Consider the following 20,100-nt stretch of genomic DNA (forward strand, 5'->3'; position numbering starts at 1 on the left):
TAGGTCCACAGTTGTAGATCCACAGAATTCTCTCCCTTACTGCCAACGCTGGGAAGTTTGCTACTCTTATGACTTCACCTTAGCAATATTCTCTAAGTTGAACTTCAGGCAGGATTTAGCTAGGAAATCTTCAGGGTCATTACCTTAGTGTGCAAATTCTGTTGTGCCCCATAATTCATTGTGGGTGCCCTAGAGATATCCAAAAGGCAGGTCTTGTTCTCTTGGGTTAATTTTTTAGAGAAGCTGAGGTGTATATCTCTCGTTGCAGCACAAGAAACTGGCTGAGGGCAGTGCTTATGAAGAAGTGCCGTCCACAGCTGTGTATTCAGAGAATGATATTAGCAACTCAATAAAGAATGGAATCCTCTACCTCGAAGACCCCATCAATCATGTGAGCTTCTTGTTACTGCTGCTTCTTTCTCTTCTGCTTCGTTACGAAATTGCCTAGACTTGGTTTGTCTGTATGATCAAAACAGCAATTAAGCTGACTGAGTAGGGATGCTGTAACCCAGGCATCCCCAAACTTTGGCCCTCCAGATGTTTTGGCCTACAACTCCCATGATCCCTAGCTAACAGGGCCAGTGGTCAGGGATCATGGGAATTGTAGTCCAAAACATCTGGAGGGCCGAAGTTTGGGGGTGCCTGTGCTCTTTTGACCACAGATGTATTGTGATCCATTTAATGCACACAAAAACTTTCTCTTTTCACTTCTACTGACACTCTGGTTACACCCAGACCTTTCAGTTGCTACAGCCAGTGATTGCTGGCATCCTAGACCTGATCATAATGACACCTTAGATTAAAACGATGGTAAAGGAACGATGAATGAAAGCTCTGCATGTAAATGCATTTGGGTACTGCCACATGCTATGTCTCCACCGTATTACAAATAAACATGCCAACTGGGGCAGGGCTGCCAGTGGCTTTTGTGGGGGGGGGGAGCATGTGGCTGAAAGTAGTGTCATGGGTCTGGCCAACATGAACATTTTTTTTTAAAATGATCCCATGGGCCTTCGCAGGGCAGTGACTGTAAGAAAAGTGTGTTGTAATACAAAGCAAAGCCAAATCCCTCTGTATAATATCTTCATAGGACTCCATTTTACAAATGGAAGCATTTGGCACTTAAAAAAAGAGAGTTTAGGCAGGTGCTGCTTATCTATTTATTTATTTTTACTTTGTATGGCACTTACAAAGCAGACAGGTCCTTGTCCAAAGGCTGTCTCAACAAGTTGCTTGATGTTAGTCTCAGGATAAGCCCCCCTCACTTCTGGTCTTCCCACAATCCCTTCCTAAACCCGATAGACTTGATGTGTTTAGGTCTTGAGGGTAATATTCTAGGACAGGGGTGGCCAACTTCCAAGAGACTGCGATCTACTCACAGAGTTAAAAACTGGCAGTTTGGGGGGTTCAGGTCAAAGTTCTTGAGTTTTTTTTAGGAAGGAAAGCCCTGTTTGGGGGGGGGGGTTCGCGTAAAAGTTGTAAGTTGTTGAACTTCTTTAGGGAAGAGAAAAGCGACGTTGAACTTTTTAAAAAAGGAATTAAAGCCCTGTTTTGGGTGGTTCAGGTCATTTTAGGGGTGCAGGGCAAAGATGTTGAGCTTTTTTTAGGGAAGCCAAAGTTTTTTTTAGCTTCTTTGGGGGGAGCCACTGATCTACCGGTGACCTACCACAGACATCCAGTGATCTACCGGTAGATCATGATCTACCTGTTGGACATGCCTGTTCTAGGATAAACATCTTTTTTACATGTGTGTTTGCAGGATTGGAACCCCCATTACTTTGTCCTGACCAGTAGCAAAATCTATTACTCTGGAGAGAGAAGCAGTGATTTGGGAAATGAGGATGAGGAGGAGCAAAAGGAGGTATGTGAAACAACTTGCCACAATTTCTCTTCTGAGCTGCTGAAGATCTTCAGGCTTCTCAGCCATTCAGGTCTGGAAGGAGTGACTCTTCCTACATCAGGTGCTTGTATAGGTGCTCTCTATGGAGCAGTGGCAGCTGGAGGTGGGCACCACTGTGCATTTAGCATCCCACCAGCCATACTACTGTGCTTACCCCGGATAGTTGAGGTGGTGGGAAGGTCAGTGAGGTGCCAGTATAGGAGCATGCATTGCACTGATCTACCTGTTGCCGCACCACCCTGCTTTCCAGTAGCCAGCTGTCTCGGCGGTATATACTACCACTGTACCTTGAGCAGCATAGATAAATATTCATTAAATACAGTCATGCATTTTTTAAAAAAACACCTATGAACATTATGGGCATTTGCAGTATTTTCTGTATTGTGATAAATGACGCAATATGCCCTATTGGTGTGAAACTTAAGAACAAACCAAATAAGACTGAATTCCTAATTGGGTTTCCCTTATTATATCACCTTGATTCAAACGCACTCAATCCAGTGATTGATGATAGTGTGCTATGGTGATTCGCTTTTGGAAGGGCTAAAAGCAAGCCGGACCAATCATGTCTTCGTTCCCCTCTGTTAATTAGTAGTGGCCCACTTTAACACTGAACTCCTCATTATATTAGAAAAGGTAAAGGGACCCCTGACCATTAGGTTCAGTCGTGCCCGACTCTGGAGTTGCACGCTCATCTCGCGTTATTGGCCGAGGGAGCCGGCGTATAGCTTCCAGGTCATGTGGCCAGCATGACAAAGCTGCTTCTGGCAAACCAGAGCAGCACATGGAAACACCGTTTACCTTCCCGCTGTAGCGGTTCCTATTTATCTACTTGCATTTTGAGGTGCTTTCGAACTGCTAGGTTGGCAGGAGCTGGGACCAAGCAACGGGAGCTCACCCCGTCACAGGGATTCGAACCGCCGACCTTCTGATCAGCAAGCCCTAGGCTCAGTGGTTTAACCACAGCGCCACCTGGGTCCATTATATTAGAAAAGCCCATCTTAATGCAGTAAAAAACAACAACATGTGAACAGGAAGGCCACTATAAAAAAGAAAGAAAAACAGCAAATTAAATACCAAAATAAACATGTATTGACTTCCCACCAAAAATAAATATAAACAAAGGGCCCCATTGAACATCCCTTGTGGATGAAGCTGTGATTATATGGCACTCTGCAGCTGCCTGCACATTGACACGAGTGCAGTGTTTTCTCAAATATTGGTTATAGCCTGTTGTTAGATGCAGAGGTTGCATGCCCCAACCCCTTGGTCTCTCTCGAGTTTGCTTGCCCATTTATGCTGTATGCCATTTATGCCAAAATAGCACATTGAGGAGTATTTCTGAAGCTCCTGAGAACACTGGTCTCCTCCTGTGCTGAATCTAGATTCCTGAAATCTGGAAGGAGATTTACTGGGAAGTTGAATTCCAAGACAATGTAGTATGGCTCTGCCTTCATGGAGAGCTGTTCCTGTCCACAGGACACTAAGCTGGTAAGCCTTCTTTGGTTTCCATACTAGGTGAGCAACAGCACTGAACTCCACTCCACTGAAAAGTGGTTCCATGGCAAGCTGGGAGCCGGGCGTGATGGGCGCCACATAGCAGAAAGGCTGTTGACCGAGTACTGCATAGAGACGGGAGCTCCTGACGGTTCTTTCTTGGTGCGAGAGAGTGAGACTTTTGTTGGTGATTACACCCTTTCTTTCTGGTAAGAAACTCTTGGGCATGGTATCCACCCTTCAGGTACCTCTGTAACTAGATGTGTAAGACACAATTACACAATCTCTCTCTCTCCCTCCAGCCAGAAGATTAATTGAATTTGCCTGTTAGGCAAATACTTGGATGATATGTAATTCATTCGATTTATGTAGGAATTGGGAAAAGGTGGCTAATGGCAGATTGAGAAGCAGGGTGTGTGTACTAATTTTGACTTACCTTTGCTGTTGCATTCTATGCAGTGTTTACACACATCTGTGAGAACAATGGTAACTTGCCCCGGGACACACATTGAGATGCATTGCTGTGAGAAGGGATGTGAACCTGTCTTTCCCATCCAAAGCCAGCATGCTGAGTCCATTGCATTTTTGAAGTTAGTCGCTAGATTGAACAGGAAGCTTTGCTGTGCGAAGGAACCCTGATGTTTCATTACTGGAATATTTGCATATCACATTTTGGATTTCTAAGGCTTTAGCAGCAGTTGCAAAGGTGTTTTGAGGTTTTAATGTTGAGGGGTAGAAACTTGTTCCTCTTGATACCCATGCATTAATGCTAACATTTTAACAGCACAATTCTAACCATATATATTCAGTGGGGCTTACTCCAAGATAAGTAGTATTAGGACTGAAGCTTAGGTCAGGCTTTTTGAAGTCCACACTCTACAGGATACCAGGTCTCAGCTTTTCGTGTAATTTGAAATTTCCCCAAGCAGCCTTTGCTTCATCCTTTTTGTCAACTGAGTGCTGCTGTTTCTCCCCTTTCTTGCTTACTACCTGTTGCTTTAAGGCACAACCATGCAAAGAGCTGGTTGGATACTCTCAAGGTCTACCAACCGATCCCAATCTATTCCACCCTACTGAATAAACAGATTTCACTCTTCACATGACACTCATGTTTTCAGGCAGGGTTAACCACTGTTGTTTGGAGGGAAATGTAACTAAAATAACATTTCTTTATTTTAAAAAGCAATTTTAGGCTGTAATTCTAAATGCACTTACTAAGGACTAAGCTACACTGAGTACACTGGGGCTTATTTTGTGTAAACACACATGGGATTTCACTGCTGATCTTTGTTTTTCTCGCATGCAGGCGCAATGGGAAAGTGCAACACTGCCGGATCCATTCCCGGCAGGATGCTGGCAGCCCCAAATTCTTCCTCACCGATAACCTGGTGTTCAACAGTCTTTATGACCTCATCACTCATTATCAGCAGGTGCCGCTCAGATGCAATGAATTTGAGATGAGGCTGACTGAACCTGTGCCACAGACCAACGCTCATGAGAGCAAGGAGTAAGCCAACGTGTTTTTGGCCTTTTGTTTATGTCAGAATTCCAGTAGAATTGTTGCCTATGAAGCATTAGGGCTGAGATCATTCAAGAATATTGTAGCCTGAATTTAGCACCTTGAGTGATGATTTTGGATATAGCTCACACTTAAATTGAGTGGTTTTATTCTGGTTAGTTCTATTGCCCTACTGCAGGATTGGGGATCTGTGGCCCTATGGATGTCCCTTGACATCAGTTCCCATAATCTCTGACCATTGGCATGATGGCTGGGGCTGGTGGGAGTTATAGTCCCCAAATACAGTCATACCTCAGTTTAAGTACGCTTCAGTTTGAGTATTTTCAGTTTAAGTACTTTGCAGACCTGTCTGGAACGGATTAACCCACTTTCCATTATTTTCAATGGGAAAGTTCGCTTCAGGTTAAGTACACTTCAGGTTAAGTACGGACTTCCGGAACCAATTACAGTCATACTTCAGGTTAAGTACGCTTCAGGTTGAGTACTCTGCAAACCCGTCTGGAACGGATTAATCCACTTTCCATTACTTTCAATGGGAAAGTTCGCTTCAGGTTAAGTACGCTTCAGGTTATGTACAGACTTCCGGAACCAATTGTGTACTTAAACCAAGGTACCACTGTATCTGAAAAGCCACCACTTCTCCATCCTTGCCCTACCTAACCTACTTTGCTTCAGAAGAGGAACTACATGTCATAGTTTTATGCTATTTAACTTGCTATCTCTTCTTTTTAGCTGTTATTCCTTATTATGTGATTGTCTTCCATTGAATTTTCATCCTGTTATGTGGGCCCTTGGAACATTTCATTGGAAAGGCAGGATACACACACAAATCTGGTGCTTTCAGACCATTCTCCACAACTTGCTTAACATAAAAGACAAACAAAAGACTCTCCAAAGAGTTTAATCTGAATAGTATTCTAGAATGCTCAAACCGCTCTCTTACATTTAACTCATCTGCACTGTTTACGTAAAGCTGCAAAGATTGCTTCCCTGCTGACACACATTTAATTTTAATTAAAAAAAATCTACCTCTGAACTATTATGGACCCCCAGTTTAGAGATGCAGAGAGATGAAACAGAGCTGAACAGAGCTCAGGAGGAAGCCAAAGGACCACATTTTCCTTTCCTTCCAGTTTGCTTAAGAGCTGGGAGAATTAACATTCTTGAGATTTGTGCCTGCAATATCCCATTGTGCCACAAAATCCCTAAGCATAAAACCTGCCTACATCCGTTTAGAGGTTAACCATGGTTATCCTAACTGGTGTGTGCAGATCAGCTTGGAGCCTTAGTTAGCATTCACCAAGGGTTGGGATGTGTGCAAAGGTCACCTTTAAGCATGGCTTCGACACAGGGAAGGATTGGATTTGTATGTAAGAGAAGGACCCACAGACCATATGTGGTCTGTTTCTGACCTCTTTAACAGTGGAAACATTGCTTCTGCACTGGCCCCTAGTGAAAACGAAGACTTGGCTTGTAATGGTGTCCTGCTTCTGCAACGAAACCACAATGGCTCTAAATCTCCAAAGGAAACAATACAGCCAAGTACTTTTGATCTTTTTGTTATTCTTCTGTGAAGCAGAGTTAATCCTGGGGTCCAGACATTTGTCAGGTACTGCTGTGCTACATTCACTTACATTGCAATATTTTCACCCCAGATGGTATCACGCTAACCTCACCCGGCCTCTGGCAGAGCGCATGCTGATGCGGGTGCCACGGGATGGGGCCTTTCTGGTGCGCAAGAGGAGCGAGCCAAACTCCTACGCAATCTCCTTTCGGTGAGTAGTTTGTCTCCCAGGTACCATGGACTGCCTTATATATGTGTCGTTGTGGCTGTGAAATGTAGGGAAGGAAAGTAAATTCCTGCCCCCCCCCCAAATCATCATGGAACAAACACCCTCTTCAGCCGTTGTTAAGTGGTTGTTTGGGAAATGACTGATCACTTGTTCTGCTGCTGTTTTGTTCCCCAGGGCAGAAGGGAAGATAAAGCACTGCCGCGTCCAGCAGGATGGCCAGACCGTCATTTTGGGTAACTCGGAATTCGAGAGCCTGGTGGATTTAATCAGCTACTACGAGAAGCACCCGCTGTATCGCAAGATGAAGCTGAGGTATCCGATTAATGAGGAAATGTTGGAGAAGATCGGGACGGCGGTGAGTGTGGTGTTATGAATGGAATCCAGTGCGTTCTTCCTGGGACTGTGGTTGCAACTGCTCTTGTTTTTCTAGAATATAGCTCTATGGTAGTGATGGGGAATCTCCAACATCCCAGTCTTTGCTTGCCAGGGGATCTAATTTAGCCTGCAAAGTCATTCTTCAAAATCGCTCTCACTTGTCCATCACCTGATATCACTGGGTGATGTCAGCTGAGGGGCAGGGTTTTACTTTCAATCCTACTGGGTGTTGCTTTTACAGTATTTTCCCAGCCCCACCCATCTGTCAAAGTTGGCTTCCAGTGTGGCGGTGAGTCCTGACCTGACCAAAAAGGTTCCCTACCCCTTCTCTATGGAAATGGAATAGTTGGATCTCTGGTCCTGCCTAGCTAGAAGAAAGACCTGCATTTGTCATCCAGCCTACTGGTATCCACAATATCCTCTCTTCAGTGAGATGTCCACTTCTTCTATAGAGCAAGGATGGAGAACCTCTGTCCCGTGGGTCAGACTTGGCCCTCTAGTGGTCTGAATTTGATTTGATGTGGGACTGCTTGCAAAAGGGCTTTTTAACAGCCCTGAACTGTTTTTTGAAATTCTGAAAACTGGAGTTTCACAGTGCAGTGCTAGGCTGTTAAAAAGCCTTTTGTAAACAACCCCACGCTGATCTTAAACCTCTAGTTTTGGAGGTTCAAGGAGCAGCACAGTGCTGTTTGAAAGCCCTTTTGCAAACAGCTCTGTGCTGCACTTTGAAATCCCAACAACTGGGGCTTCAAAGTGCAGCTTTGCCTGATGTTATAGTAACATCTGGTGATTGACAGATAAACAACCCCACCTGCCTGCCAAATTTGTCCCACCAAGGGTTGGGGAGATACGAATATAGCATGTTGGCTAGAAAAGGTTGCTCACCCTATTCTATAGCGTGGGGGGAGACTCAGCCTGTTTCCAAGCCGTAGAATCGCCTTATAAGTCCTCTTCTAACTCCTGTGATCTTTGCCTGAACAAGCATACAGATAGACTCACCCTCTTTCCTTTGCTCACCAGGAACCAGATTACGGTTCACTCTACGAAGGTCAGAATCCAGGATTTTATGTGGAGGCCAATCCTATGCCAACCTTCAAGGTATTTTCCTTGTATCTCGAGATGTGAGTGGGATGAGATCAGCTGATAAATTGCTTGTGTGGCCAATATGTTTTCACTACCAGGGCAATAGTGCAGAGGGGAAGGGTTAATATTGCCCTCTAGCACCGAGGTGGTCCCTGTGGATCAGCCCTTGCTTTGGCTGCATTTGCATATCTCCATCATAATCTTTAGTCTTGAGAATGCTCTTAACAAACCATTAGCACATTGGGGCCTTGATGTAAATGCCTACCCTCCCTGCAAACATTAGTACACTAAAATTTAAACCCCAGGCACTAGCGTATTCATGAAGTTATTTGCATATGGAAACTTCTGACTTTCACACACAATTGGAGAGAGAACTGAACCCTAGTAATGGGAGTCTGAAAGGTGGGCAAATTCCTGGCCAATCATTAGTTTTTCCTATTGATTGCACTGTATCCCCCCCCCCCCCGCATGCCATAAAGACTTAGAGGCAGGTATTGATACCTAATTGTAAGTGGATTCCTGCAGAATTCCTTGGTAATGAGTGGCATGTGACTTCATCTCTGCTTCTGTTGTGATCACCTAGCCTCCTTATTTCATATGTGTTTCAGTGTGCTGTCAAAGCCTTGTTTGACTATAAGGCTCAACGGGAGGATGAGCTCACCTTCACCAAAAATGCCGTCATCCAGAATGTGGAAAAGCAAGAAGGAGGCTGGTGAGTTTCCTTTAATTGCCAGGTGATCACCTCTTTTTAAAGCTCTCCCAGAGATCACGTCTCCAAGCAGCAACAGGGCATTTGCTGATACTGCCTTTCGAAAAGAACTTTCCCCTATTATATGTTTCAAACAAAAAAAGCAAAATGCGAAGCTGAGCACCCGCCTCACTTTTACAGCCAAACGCTTTGGTTCCCAGACTCTGAGAAACTAGGTTGCTCCTGAGCAACTGAAAAGCAGCTAGAGTTGGTAGAGGGGATTTGAAAGGGATACTTAACCCTTCCCCCATCCACCAATTTCCCCTTACAACTCCTTCCGACAACTTCTCCACACCTCTCCTCTCCATCTTGTATTATAAACTTGCCATGCTGCTTTGCAGCTGTTTGGGAATGACTAGGACAGAGATGGTTGGACAGTGTTCTTGAAGCTACGAACATGAGTTTGACCAAGCTGCGGGAGGCAGTGGAAGACAGGAGTGCCTGGCGTGCTCTGGTCCATGGGGTCACGAAGAGTCGGACACGACTAAACGACTAAACAACAACAACAGGGCAGGCATCCCCAAACTCAGCCCTCCAGCTGTTTTGGGACTACAATTCCCATCATCCCTGACCAAGGGTCCTGTTAGCTAGGGATGATGGGAGTTGTAGTCCCAAAACAGCTGGCGGGCCGAGTTTGGGGATGCCTGGACTATGGTTTCCAGATACAGGGTCTGCTACTGAATTTCAGCTTCAGTCCTTAGTCAAGAACACTTTACACTTTGGCACAGGGAAGTGTTTCTGCTAGTGGTATGATAGGGCATGAATTTGGTAACTTATTTCCATTCCTTGGAATTAAGGCAAAATTAACAAGAGATTATCCTAGTTTGCCCTCCTGCCTACCCCATTACTGGCAGGTTGCAGCTTAGAGCACAGCTAGCTAGCTCTGTTGGTCTGCTTAATGCCACACATTTACATGCTAATCAATGCATTTTGATCACCTTAGTACAAAATAACACTAGTTTTGTGTAGAATGTGTATGGCTTTGCACATGCATCTTTTCATTTCTTCCAGGTGGAGAGGAGACTGTGGTGGTAAGAAGCAGCTGTGGTTTCCATCTAACTACGTAGAAGAAATAGCTAGTCCAACAGGCTTGGAGCCTGAGAGGGAGGTGAGCATTCAGTTTGGAGAAAGATGGAAAGAGAGCTGCAGAGTCTTTTCAGCTTCAGATTCCGGGGAAAGCTCAGCTTGAGTTTTGGTCTCAAAATAAGGCCTTCTAAATACCCAAAGGCCCACCTTCTTCCATGTGAGCCTGCCTGCTTAAGAAGATCTTCCAGATGGGCATTGCACAAACACCTAGTTTACATTAAGCTGGGATGTGGGAGAGGACCTTTGCTGTTGTTGTGGCAAGTTCTTTGGGTCTCTCTGGCCAGTGAGACTTAGACTCATAGAATCACAGCATTGGAAGGGATGCCCAAGGGTCATCTAGTCCAATCTCCCACAATGCAGGAATCTCAACTAAAGATGGCCATCCAACCTCTGCTTACAAAACTCCATGGAAGGAGAGTCCATTGCCAACAGCCTTCTGTTGCTGCCTTCTGTTGCGGTAGAGAGAGCCAGTGTGGTGTAGTGGTTAAGAGCGGTAGACTCCTAATCTGGGGAGCCGGGTTCGCATCTCCGCTCCTCCACATGCAGCTGCTGGGTGACCTTGTGCCAGTCACACTTCTTTGAAGTCTCTCAGTCCCACTCACCTCACAGAGTGTTTGTTGTGGGGGAGGAAGGGAAAGTAGAATGTTAGCCGCTTTGAGACTCCTTCGGGTAGTGATAAAGCGGGATATCAAATCCAAACTCTTCTTAATACATTTGCTTTTTGGCAGGCATTTTGTAGGCATTAAATCTCCCTGGTATATTAGTTTCAATTTGGCCTTCTGCAGTCTGATTCTTCTTCATGTGTTTTAGACTACAACTCCCATAAGTCCCAGCCAGTGTGACCAATGGTCAGGTGATGCTGAGAGTTGTAGTCCAAAATTAAATTCATTCATTTCAAAGTGATTTATTTGAGGGGGTTTTGTTTGTTTCCTTGTTTTTACAAACAATCGGTATATAAATGTTATGAAATAAAATAAATAAGTGTTGTTATCTGCCACGACGATGGAAACAGTAACTAATAAGACATGGTTGGAAGCTTCTGCAGTTCAAAGATGTGTGTGGATAAGAGAAAGATTGTGTTAGTTATTCTGCTCACAGTTAACACCTGTATGCCAGGACTGTATGATGAAATCACACAGGCAGGTATCTCAGAAGAAAGCTCCGCTGTAATAAAATTCTTTCCCTTCAAATGTGGCAAATCTAAATGTTACCCAGAATTAATTTTTATTACTCTTTAGCGTTTATTCAGTGTCAGATGGTCCTTTCCCAGAGGACTGAGTAGCTCTAATTTGCTATCCACAAATCACATTGGACAGTGGAGGCTGCCAAGCAGGGGGTAGTCAGCTGGCAATGGAGCGGGAGGCCAAGGGAAGGATAGGCATTTAAAATATTTTTAGGCTACTTTGCTATTTTAAAACAGAATGCATTTATGTGGGTGAGTGCTAGTGCCTCCCCTGAGGTTCTCATGATAGAGTAGACTCTAAAATGTGAGGAAATGTAGTAATATGCTATGAACTTGCTTCCAGCAACAGATAGATGAGAACAGTCCTTTGGGAGACCTACTTGGAGGAGTTCTGGATGTACCAGCCTGCCAGATTGGTAAGTGGATGCTTTGTGTGGTGGGCGGGAGAGGCAAGAAGCGATAACCAATGCTGATTTTCGGCTGCAACTATTTTCTTCGAACCCACCTTTCCTTGCTAATCTGCAGGTTTTCTGTTCCCAAGGCTTTGCTCCAGGACAAAGGCCTTGCGTGGCTAAGTGCTCAGCCATGCACGGCCAGTTCTCTGGGTTGCTATTTAGCAAGGGCTGTGCATGCAAGAATGTTTTGCCCTCATTTCAAGCCCCCTTCAAATGCATGTGTCTTGCCTCCCTGCGGGAAGATGGTCATGCAAAAATGGAATTCTGGAGTTTGTGGATCTGACTATTGGGCAAGATCTGTGCACCAGTGATTCACACAAAAGATTCTTATAGAAGAGTGGATAGACTGCTCATCTACAGTGCTTGCTTCTGGAGATTGAACCTGGAACAGGATTGTCTGGTGCAAAGTGACACACCTCATTGTCCATTCTGCTGAGTTGCCTCTTTGCTGCTGAACACCAATTCTCAAACATACTGATTGTTGATTTGGTGTTTAAACATGCATTTTTAGCTGACTTGGCCTGTTGGGGAAAGGCAAGATATAATAAATAAGAATTGGGTAGTGGTTTTGCAGAAAAGCTTTACCTGAGACTTTGAGATGACACTGCCTGTCAGAGTGGACAGTACTGGGCTAGACCAGTAGTCTGGTCTGGTAAAATGCTGCTTTCTACGTTCCTCCATAACCATCTTGCATTGATGGACAAAGCAAGAGGGGAAGAGGAAAGAGAGGTGTGTGTGTGTGTGTGTGTGAGAGAGAGAGAGAGAGAGAGAAAGAGAAAGAGAAAGAGAAAGAGAGAGAGAGAGACATTTTAAATATGGGTCTGGGGCAGGGCCGGCCCTAAGGCAAGGCTGGGTGGCGCCGGGCTGCCAGGGGGCTGTGCTGTGCCCGTGGCAGCCGCGTTGCTACACCCGCCAGACAGCCCAGCCGCCCTCCCGCTTGCCCTGCTCCTTGCCTCCCTCCCTCCTGCCCGCCGCGGGTTCGAGTCCCGGCCTCAGCCTGGCGGGTCGGGTCGGGGGCATGAGGAGGACAAGAGGCCGGGCGCTGTGCAGGAGGAGGCGGCGCCGACGCCCCGGAGGACAACCAGGCAGCCCGGCCCACCCGCTGCGGCGCCCCTGAGCCCGGCCCACCCTCAGCGCCCGGCCCGCCCATGCCATGTCCCTCCTCTCTGTCTGCGGTGAGTTGGGGGGCGGCGGCGGAGGGACCTTTGTGCCACGGCGCTCGATGTGGTGGATTAAATGTAGGCCCTTGGCCTGGGAAGGTTGATGTCCATTGAAGCTTCCTCTTAAAAAAATACCATTGCTGCTTCCTTTCTTTCAAAGAGACTTTATTTATTGCATTTATATACTGCCTTTCTGACAAGGCACCCAAAGTAGTTTACAGTTTTAAAATACCAAAAACCAATGATAAAACGCCATGTAAAATTGACCCAGGGTTACAGGGGACAAGCCAACTTGAGAAGGCCCTGATGTTAGCCTGCCTCTTCCTTCTCACAGGGCAGATGATATCTGTTGGGACTGTTGTCTGTCTGCAGCTGGCCTTGTGGGGTGCAGAAACAGTCCAACTGGGATGTTGTCCCTACCTCCCTCCTTCAATCTTTTCTTCTTTCTCATTTTATCAGTTATCAATACTACTTACATACTATGGAGAAATTTCTAACTATAACTCTGTTATAGATCATGTCTGTGAGGCCGGCTGTGGCCTAATCCTTGTTTTTCTGCTCATTCCTCATCCACAGCCATCCGCCCAGAGGGAAAGAACAACCGCATGTTTGTCTTCTCTATCAGCATGGCTTCCATCACACGATGGTCCCTGGATGTAGCAGCTGACACACACGAAGACCTGTTGGACTGGGTGAAGAAGATCCGTGAAGCCGCCCAAACTGCTGATGCCAGGGTAAGATACGCGGTCTCTTAAAATTTTGTAAGCCATAGATGCAAAAGTTGAGGAACATTTTATGAAGGCTCTTGTGGTCACTGCATGCAATGTGAAAATACTGTAAAATAAAATATCTGGGTTCCTGGGTTATATAGGAATGCCTGAAGAGTAACAGGCCAGAATGGAGATACTCCACTCATCACATTTCGTATCCTTGCAAGTGGTTGGTTCCCTGCTGTCTATGCCACCTATATGCATTTAAGTGACCGAGTGCAGTGGGGAGAGGTTTGCTGACTGTCTTGAAGATGTGCCTTTGTAGAAAAGCACACACCTTTCACAATATTCCACACACTTTTCAAACCACAGTGAAATCCACTTGTCCTGCTGTTCCTGTTTTCTGCTCATTGAATGCTGATTCTTCTTCAGGTGTATCTGAAGAAGTGTGCATGCACACGAAAGCTCATACCAAAATATAAACTTAGTTGGTCTTTAAGGTGCTACTGAAGGAATTTTTTTATTTTGCTTCGACTCAGACCAACACGGCTACCTACCTGTAACTAATGTTGATTCTGTTAGCGTGTACCTGAGCCAGTGCTTCCGCCCATACAATTAATGAACCCTGTTGTCTTTTGTCAGCTTTCAGAAGGCAAGATGATGGAAAGAAGGAAGAAGATAGCGCTGGAGCTTTCTGAGCTGGTCATCTACTGTCGTCCTGTCCCCTTTGATGAAGAAAGTATGTGCAGATTCCATTAGGCAAATACTGCAAATGCTGTGCAATGACCCATTGCTTGGCTAGAGCTGATTACTGGCATTAGTTCAGCCTTGTGATGTTTTAGTTGAAGCTTTTAAATCATTGCACCAATCTGGCAGGGTAGATTGGTAAAGCTCTCCCTTGTAGGTATTTGAAAGGTTTTGCCAACCATGACAAAAACACGCCAGTAGTTGCAATATAGTATTTCTTTTCTATATTGGTTCAAAATCTAATTTGTAATCCTTGCAAATTCATTTTCCTTGGATATGCTATTCAGTCACGACTCTGGTTTATCTAATTCACAACTTGAATAATCCCACTGAAGAAAAGGTGGACATTGATTCTCATGGCTTAATTTTTTATAGATGTGAAAATAGACTCTCGATTTCTGAAGTTGATTGATTTGGTTTTTTTTTAGAAATGACTAGAAATACGCATATCTATTTGTGGAACTGCAAAGTTCTTTCTCTCCCCACTGCTCTTTCTTCTCCTGTTAAATATTGTGGTGGGATCATTCTGACGTAGGCTGCCCCGTATCATTGTCTGCCCTGTTTCCTGTACAGAGATTGGCACAGACCGGGCTTGCTACCGAGACATGTCCTCCTTCCCTGAAACCAAGGCAGAGAAGTATGTCAACAAGATCAAAGGCAAGAAGTTCCTGCAATATAACCGGCTACAGCTTTCCCGCATCTATCCAAAGGGACAGCGCCTGGACTCCTCCAACTATGATCCTCTGCCTATGTGGATCTGTGGCAGCCAGTTGGTGGCACTCAACTTCCAGACACCAGGTGAGACCCTTTTCACTGGGCTGTTGTGGTGTTATGATGGTTACTCTTTGTGGTGACCATAGCTTAGGGCGAGAGTACAGTATACAACATGGTACCCGCCATATGTTGTTGGACTGCAAGTCTCATCATGGGCCGTGATGGCTGGGAGTTATGGTCCACAACAGCTTGACAGCACAAGGTTGGCTATCTCAACTTAGGGCATGTCCTAAGTTTGCAGGGGAAAGGTATTGCTTCTGCATGGCCTGGTGTCCAGCTGCTTGCATTGTTATACTACAACGGGCAAAAGCATTTTGTGCTTGCTTATGATTGGGAGTTGGGCCATATTTTCTTCTTCATTTGAATGTTTACCTATAAAGCCTTAAATGGCTCAGGACCAAAATACCTCAAGGACTGCCACTCTGTATGAACCTACCCAGACCCTGAGATCATCACCTGAGGCCCTTCTTCATGTGCCTCCCCAACGTGAGGTCCAGAGGGTGGCCACACGAGAATGGGCCTTTTCTGCAGTGGCTCCCTGTTTCTGGAATGCTCTCCCCAGTGAGGCTCGCCTGATGCCTTCATTGCATATCTAAAGGCAACAGTCAAAAACGTTTCAACCAAGTGCTTGTCTGATACTCTGGCCTTTGAAATATGTCTGGGAGAGGAGGGTTGTTGGTTTGTTTTGCTTCTGCTTTTGTTTTTATTATATATTTAATAATGTTAACTTTTTTAAAAAAATTGGATTGTGCTGGGATGGTACATATGTCAGAGTAGCTAGGATGCTGTCTCAGAACAAATTTATATAACCTTAAAACCGGGGGTAGCCAACATGGCAACCTCCAGATGTTGTTGGACTACGACTCCCATCATGCTGACCCAGATGGGAATTGTAGTCCAGTGAAGCCTGGAGGAAACCGTGTTGGCTACCCCTGCTGTAAAATCTGGGAATGGGCATGCATGTGTTGAAGTCTGAAAGTACCACAGTATTGCCTCATCCTATCCAGGTGTCAATTGTAAACGAGCCTTTTCAGTAGCGGCAGATACTTTACTGTACCCTTCTAGCAGCATTATCAGTATGGTTAATTATCTTTGCCTTCTAAAAGAAACTGCACCTGAGGTGTTCAGGGTTTTGTGAGCTGGCCAGTTAGCACTGGCTTTCCTTAGGGGCCTCATACGAACACGGGTGTTATGCCCTGAATTGTCCTTAATTGTACTCCGTAGTACTGGAGCTGTTCCTCATCAAAGCCACTTGTGCTTTTGCAGATAAGCCAATGCAGATGAATCAGGCCCTGTTTATGTCTGGAGGCCGATGCGGCTTCATACTGCAACCGGGCAACATGCGGGATGACATCTTTGATCCCTTTGACAAGAACACTCTGCGGGGGGTGGAGCCGCTTTCCATTTCCGTTGAGGTTGGTGTGTTGTGCTCTTCTCTGCATGCCTGCTGTAACAAAACCTTATTTTGACTTGGGTTTGGGTGGATGTGTCCCTTCTCCTACAGCCCCAGGCTTCAGAATACTGCTACAGACATTCTCTCTCTCTCTCTCTCTCTCTCTCTCTCTCTCTCTCTCTCTGTGTGTGTGTGTGTGTAGTACATTTATTTCTCCACCTACTTGAACCTCTGACCCTGCCCACCACTAGCATGGAGCCCTGAGAAAGTTGCCCACAAGGGAATGCAACTCTTGGGCTGAAATATTTCCTCAACTTTTCATTTTTTCATACAAATACCATGCACTGAAGTGTCTCCACTAGAAGTCCGGAGGGTGGCAACACAAGACCAGGCCTTTTCTGCAGTGGCTCCCCACCTGTGGAATGCTCTCCCCAGGGATGTTCACCTGGTTCCTTCATTATACACCTTTAAGTGCCATGCAAAAACCTTCTGTTTCAACCACACCTTTGGCTGATTAATATTCTATGGCCCTTTAAACATGTTTGTTTTGGTGGGGGCAGGGGTAATTGTTTTGATTTGTTTTTGTTTTAATTATTTATTTGTGTTTTTGGCCTGCATTTTTTATCTTATGAACCGTCCTGAGATCTTCGGATGAAGGGCGGTATAGAAATTTAATAAATTATAACAGTAATTTTGTAAGTTAAGGCTCTTCTCTCCTAACAAACAAATTACCAAATGTTGAGGCTGAGGTGCTTTTGTCTCAGCCGGAATAACAATGGACCTTCTTAGATCAAGTGTGCTGAGCAGCCTTCTAGAGATGGAACCGAATAGTCGATGCCACCCAGCCAAAAATTCAGCAGTGCAGATTGACTTGAAATAGATGACAAAAGGGAGCAGAGGCACACCAGGACTGCACAGTGTGGGGGCGGAGGGGAATTCTAGGGGGGCAGAAAAATGGCAACATGCAACCTTTTGCCACCCATAGGTGGCACCCTCCACTTGGAAACCTCCTGCGTTCTGGGGCTCAATGTAAAAGCATGGTTGTGACTCTGGCTTCATAACTTAAGTCAAGTGCAAAGCAGGGGAGCAAATAGCAGGGTGATTGTTTGTTGCTCCTGTCCTGGCACACACCGCCAATTCTGTCATTCTAATGTCATTCTACTTTTATATAGAATGAAAAGGGCATATGAGAGGCAGGAAGAAAGATTTCTAAATCCTATCTAGGGTTGTTCATGCTGATTGGGATTCAGCCATGATCAACTAGCCGCTGAAAGCATGGAACTAAGTTACTTATGGCTGACTTGTTCCAGCGGCTTCAGTGAGACTGGCAGTGTAGTCCCTGTGCATGTTTGCTTGGAAGTAAGTCCAACTGTATTCGATGGGGCTTACATAGGATCAAGGCCAATGACTTTCGGCTCTTTCATAAGAGACCAGATACAGATGGGCAAATGCCTGTAAAAGTTCCCCCTCCATTTCTGCATTTTTAATGCCATCAAGTAAGCCCTGTGTAGACTTCAGCTCTGTACCCACCATGTGAGGAGGGTAAACCTCTCGTTTGTGCAACCTTAGCCTGCTGGGGATGGGATGAAACACTCATGCCCAGAGCTTCAGCTTGCCTGTGCAGCACGTTTGCACCACATGCACCTGTCAAATAGGTGTTGTTGGCTCTCAACAGACTTGCTATGTCTTGTTGGAGAATGCTGTCCAGGGGCCACAACAAAATGTATTTAGTTTCAACGGATGAAACATTTTGTTTGTTTGTTTTGAAAATGTTGTCTGTGCTGGAGTTACCTCAATAGATCGAGGAATCGGCCTGCTGCTGCAGTGTGCATAGCCATTCCTCAAACTGTGCAAAGCAATGGCCTAATTTTGTCTTCCCCACCTGCCCTGCGTAGGTCCTCGGGGCACGACACCTTCCGAAAAATGGAAGAGGGATTGTTTGCCCCTTCGTAGAGGTTGAGGTGTCTGGAGCTGATTATGATAACGCAAAGCAGAAGACTGAGATGGTGGGTGAGTATCCGAACTACCCAAAATTCAGACGGGTTGCAAGGCATGACAGTGTTGTTTCTAAGTCCAAGCCAGGGCTGGATTTAGGTTTGATGAGGCTCTAAGCTACTGAAGGTAATGGGGCCCTTTATATGTCCAGCCTGTCCTTTGTCAACAACAAATTGTCACTGTTTTTTTGTGTTGAATATATGTTATATGGTAATTTATGGACCTAATAGGTATCTAAAGTCATTTGCACATGCAGAATGTAGGCACCCTATACAGTGGTACCTCAGGTTACAGACGCTTGCGTTTACAGACTCCGCTAACCCAGAATTAGTACCTCGGGTTAAGAACTTTGCTTCAGGATGAGAACAGAAATTATGCAGCGGCGGCAGCAGGAGGCCCCATTAACTAAAGTGGTACCTCAGGTTAAGAAGAGTTTCTAGGGAGCAGGCTAGCAGGCGGGGCCCGTTACTTACCTCATAGGAGCCTCCACAACACAAAACACTGTTGCTGTATGTGGGTTTTATTTTCTTTGTTTTTTAATCTTCTATTTTGAAAATCCAGTTGTTGTTTTCTTTTAATTTTTTGGGGGGGCCCAAGAGAGTGGGGCCCTAAGCTATAGCTTGTTTAACTTATACATAAATATGGCACTGGTCCAAGCTAAGAAGAGGGCCTCGAAACATTCATCGCTCCTGTCACTCCTGTAAACCAATTTCCTTCTCATCCCCAGACGTATATATGTACTTTACATTAGGGGTCCCCTTCCTTTTGCACCCTTACTCTGGCCTCATGCCTTCAGTGCAGTGTGTGAAGACAAGATTTTCAAAGATTTGCTGTAACACTAGCCAGTCCCAAGTGCATTGCGGCCTCTTTGAGGTGGCAAGAAGTGTTTCCTGTTCACTGAACCAGCTTCCTTCTCATCGCCAGAAGTATATGTGTACTCGGTGGCCTGACATTTGGGGTTTCTTCCTGTTGCGCTCCTTACCCTGGCCGCTGTGCTGCTTTTTCTCATGTCTCAAAATCATTGTGTGAAGGCGAGGTTTTCTGCGCTTTGTTCTAGCACTGGCCAGTTCCAAACACTCTGTGATGTGGCAAGGACTTGTTTCCTGCTCACTTGACATGCAAGAAATGCTAGGCAAAAGAGGGGTTGGAAACCACACTGGTGTGAAGAATGGAAGCTACAGTCCGCTGCAGAAATGAGATCGTATAGTAGCAGATTGCTTGATATGCATTAGATTACTGAGGTGGCTGGAGACGTGGAGTTGATTGTACGAATTGGCCTAGTCATCAGTAAGGAACCGGTTTGTGCAGCTCTGGCAAGTTCTTGGGAGCATTTTGTCCTCTGTTAATGAAGAAACACTTAAGTAGTCTCAGAGAAGCTGTGTCTCAGTAAGACAGGAAAGTGTCCAAGATCATCGTCTTAGGAGGAAAGTGGGGGAAACGGCAGGTGAACTGTGACAGTAACTGCAGCAATAAATGTGCCGTACATGCATGTTTGTAGTAGTTTGAGAGCATGTTGGATTTGGAGTTAGTTGAATGTCTCGATTTCAGGTCCTCGCTCTGCCCTGGACCCAGTTGTATGGACTTGAGCAGGTCTGAGTTTGCCATACCATAGGCAGGGCAAAGCCTCCTTGTGGAAGGCAGTTAAAGTGGTGACAAATTTTGGGCAGCTCTCTGATAAAAAT

General features: G+C 45.4%; 1 protein-coding gene across 3 annotated transcripts in view; it reads left to right on the forward strand.

The window, feature by feature from the left end:
• PLCG1 (phospholipase C gamma 1) overlaps positions 1-20,100 on the forward strand; it is a 91,987-nt gene that overhangs the window by 67,119 nt on the left and 4,768 nt on the right. For 2 of the 3 annotated variants that reach the window (XM_035122995.2, XM_035122996.2), the window contains exons 14-28: positions 269-391; positions 1,760-1,861; positions 3,419-3,606; positions 4,704-4,904; positions 6,572-6,691; positions 6,884-7,064; positions 8,105-8,182; positions 8,776-8,879; positions 9,927-10,023; positions 11,528-11,600; positions 13,376-13,533; positions 14,152-14,248; positions 14,830-15,054; positions 16,297-16,445; positions 18,319-18,433. In XM_035122995.2, coding sequence (XP_034978886.1) covers positions 269-391; positions 1,760-1,861; positions 3,419-3,606; positions 4,704-4,904; positions 6,572-6,691; positions 6,884-7,064; positions 8,105-8,182; positions 8,776-8,879; positions 9,927-10,023; positions 11,528-11,600; positions 13,376-13,533; positions 14,152-14,248; positions 14,830-15,054; positions 16,297-16,445; positions 18,319-18,433 — 2,011 coding nt within the window. The remainder of the gene's footprint in view (positions 1-268; positions 392-1,759; positions 1,862-3,418; positions 3,607-4,703; positions 4,905-6,571; positions 6,692-6,883; positions 7,065-8,104; positions 8,183-8,775; positions 8,880-9,926; positions 10,024-11,527; positions 11,601-13,375; positions 13,534-14,151; positions 14,249-14,829; positions 15,055-16,296; positions 16,446-18,318; positions 18,434-20,100) is intronic. The other variant, XM_035122998.2, reaches the window with a different exon arrangement.

Source organism: Zootoca vivipara, chromosome 7 (genome assembly GCF_963506605.1).
Source record: "Zootoca vivipara chromosome 7, rZooViv1.1, whole genome shotgun sequence".
In the NCBI taxonomy this organism is placed as follows: domain Eukaryota; kingdom Metazoa; phylum Chordata; class Lepidosauria; order Squamata; family Lacertidae; genus Zootoca; species Zootoca vivipara.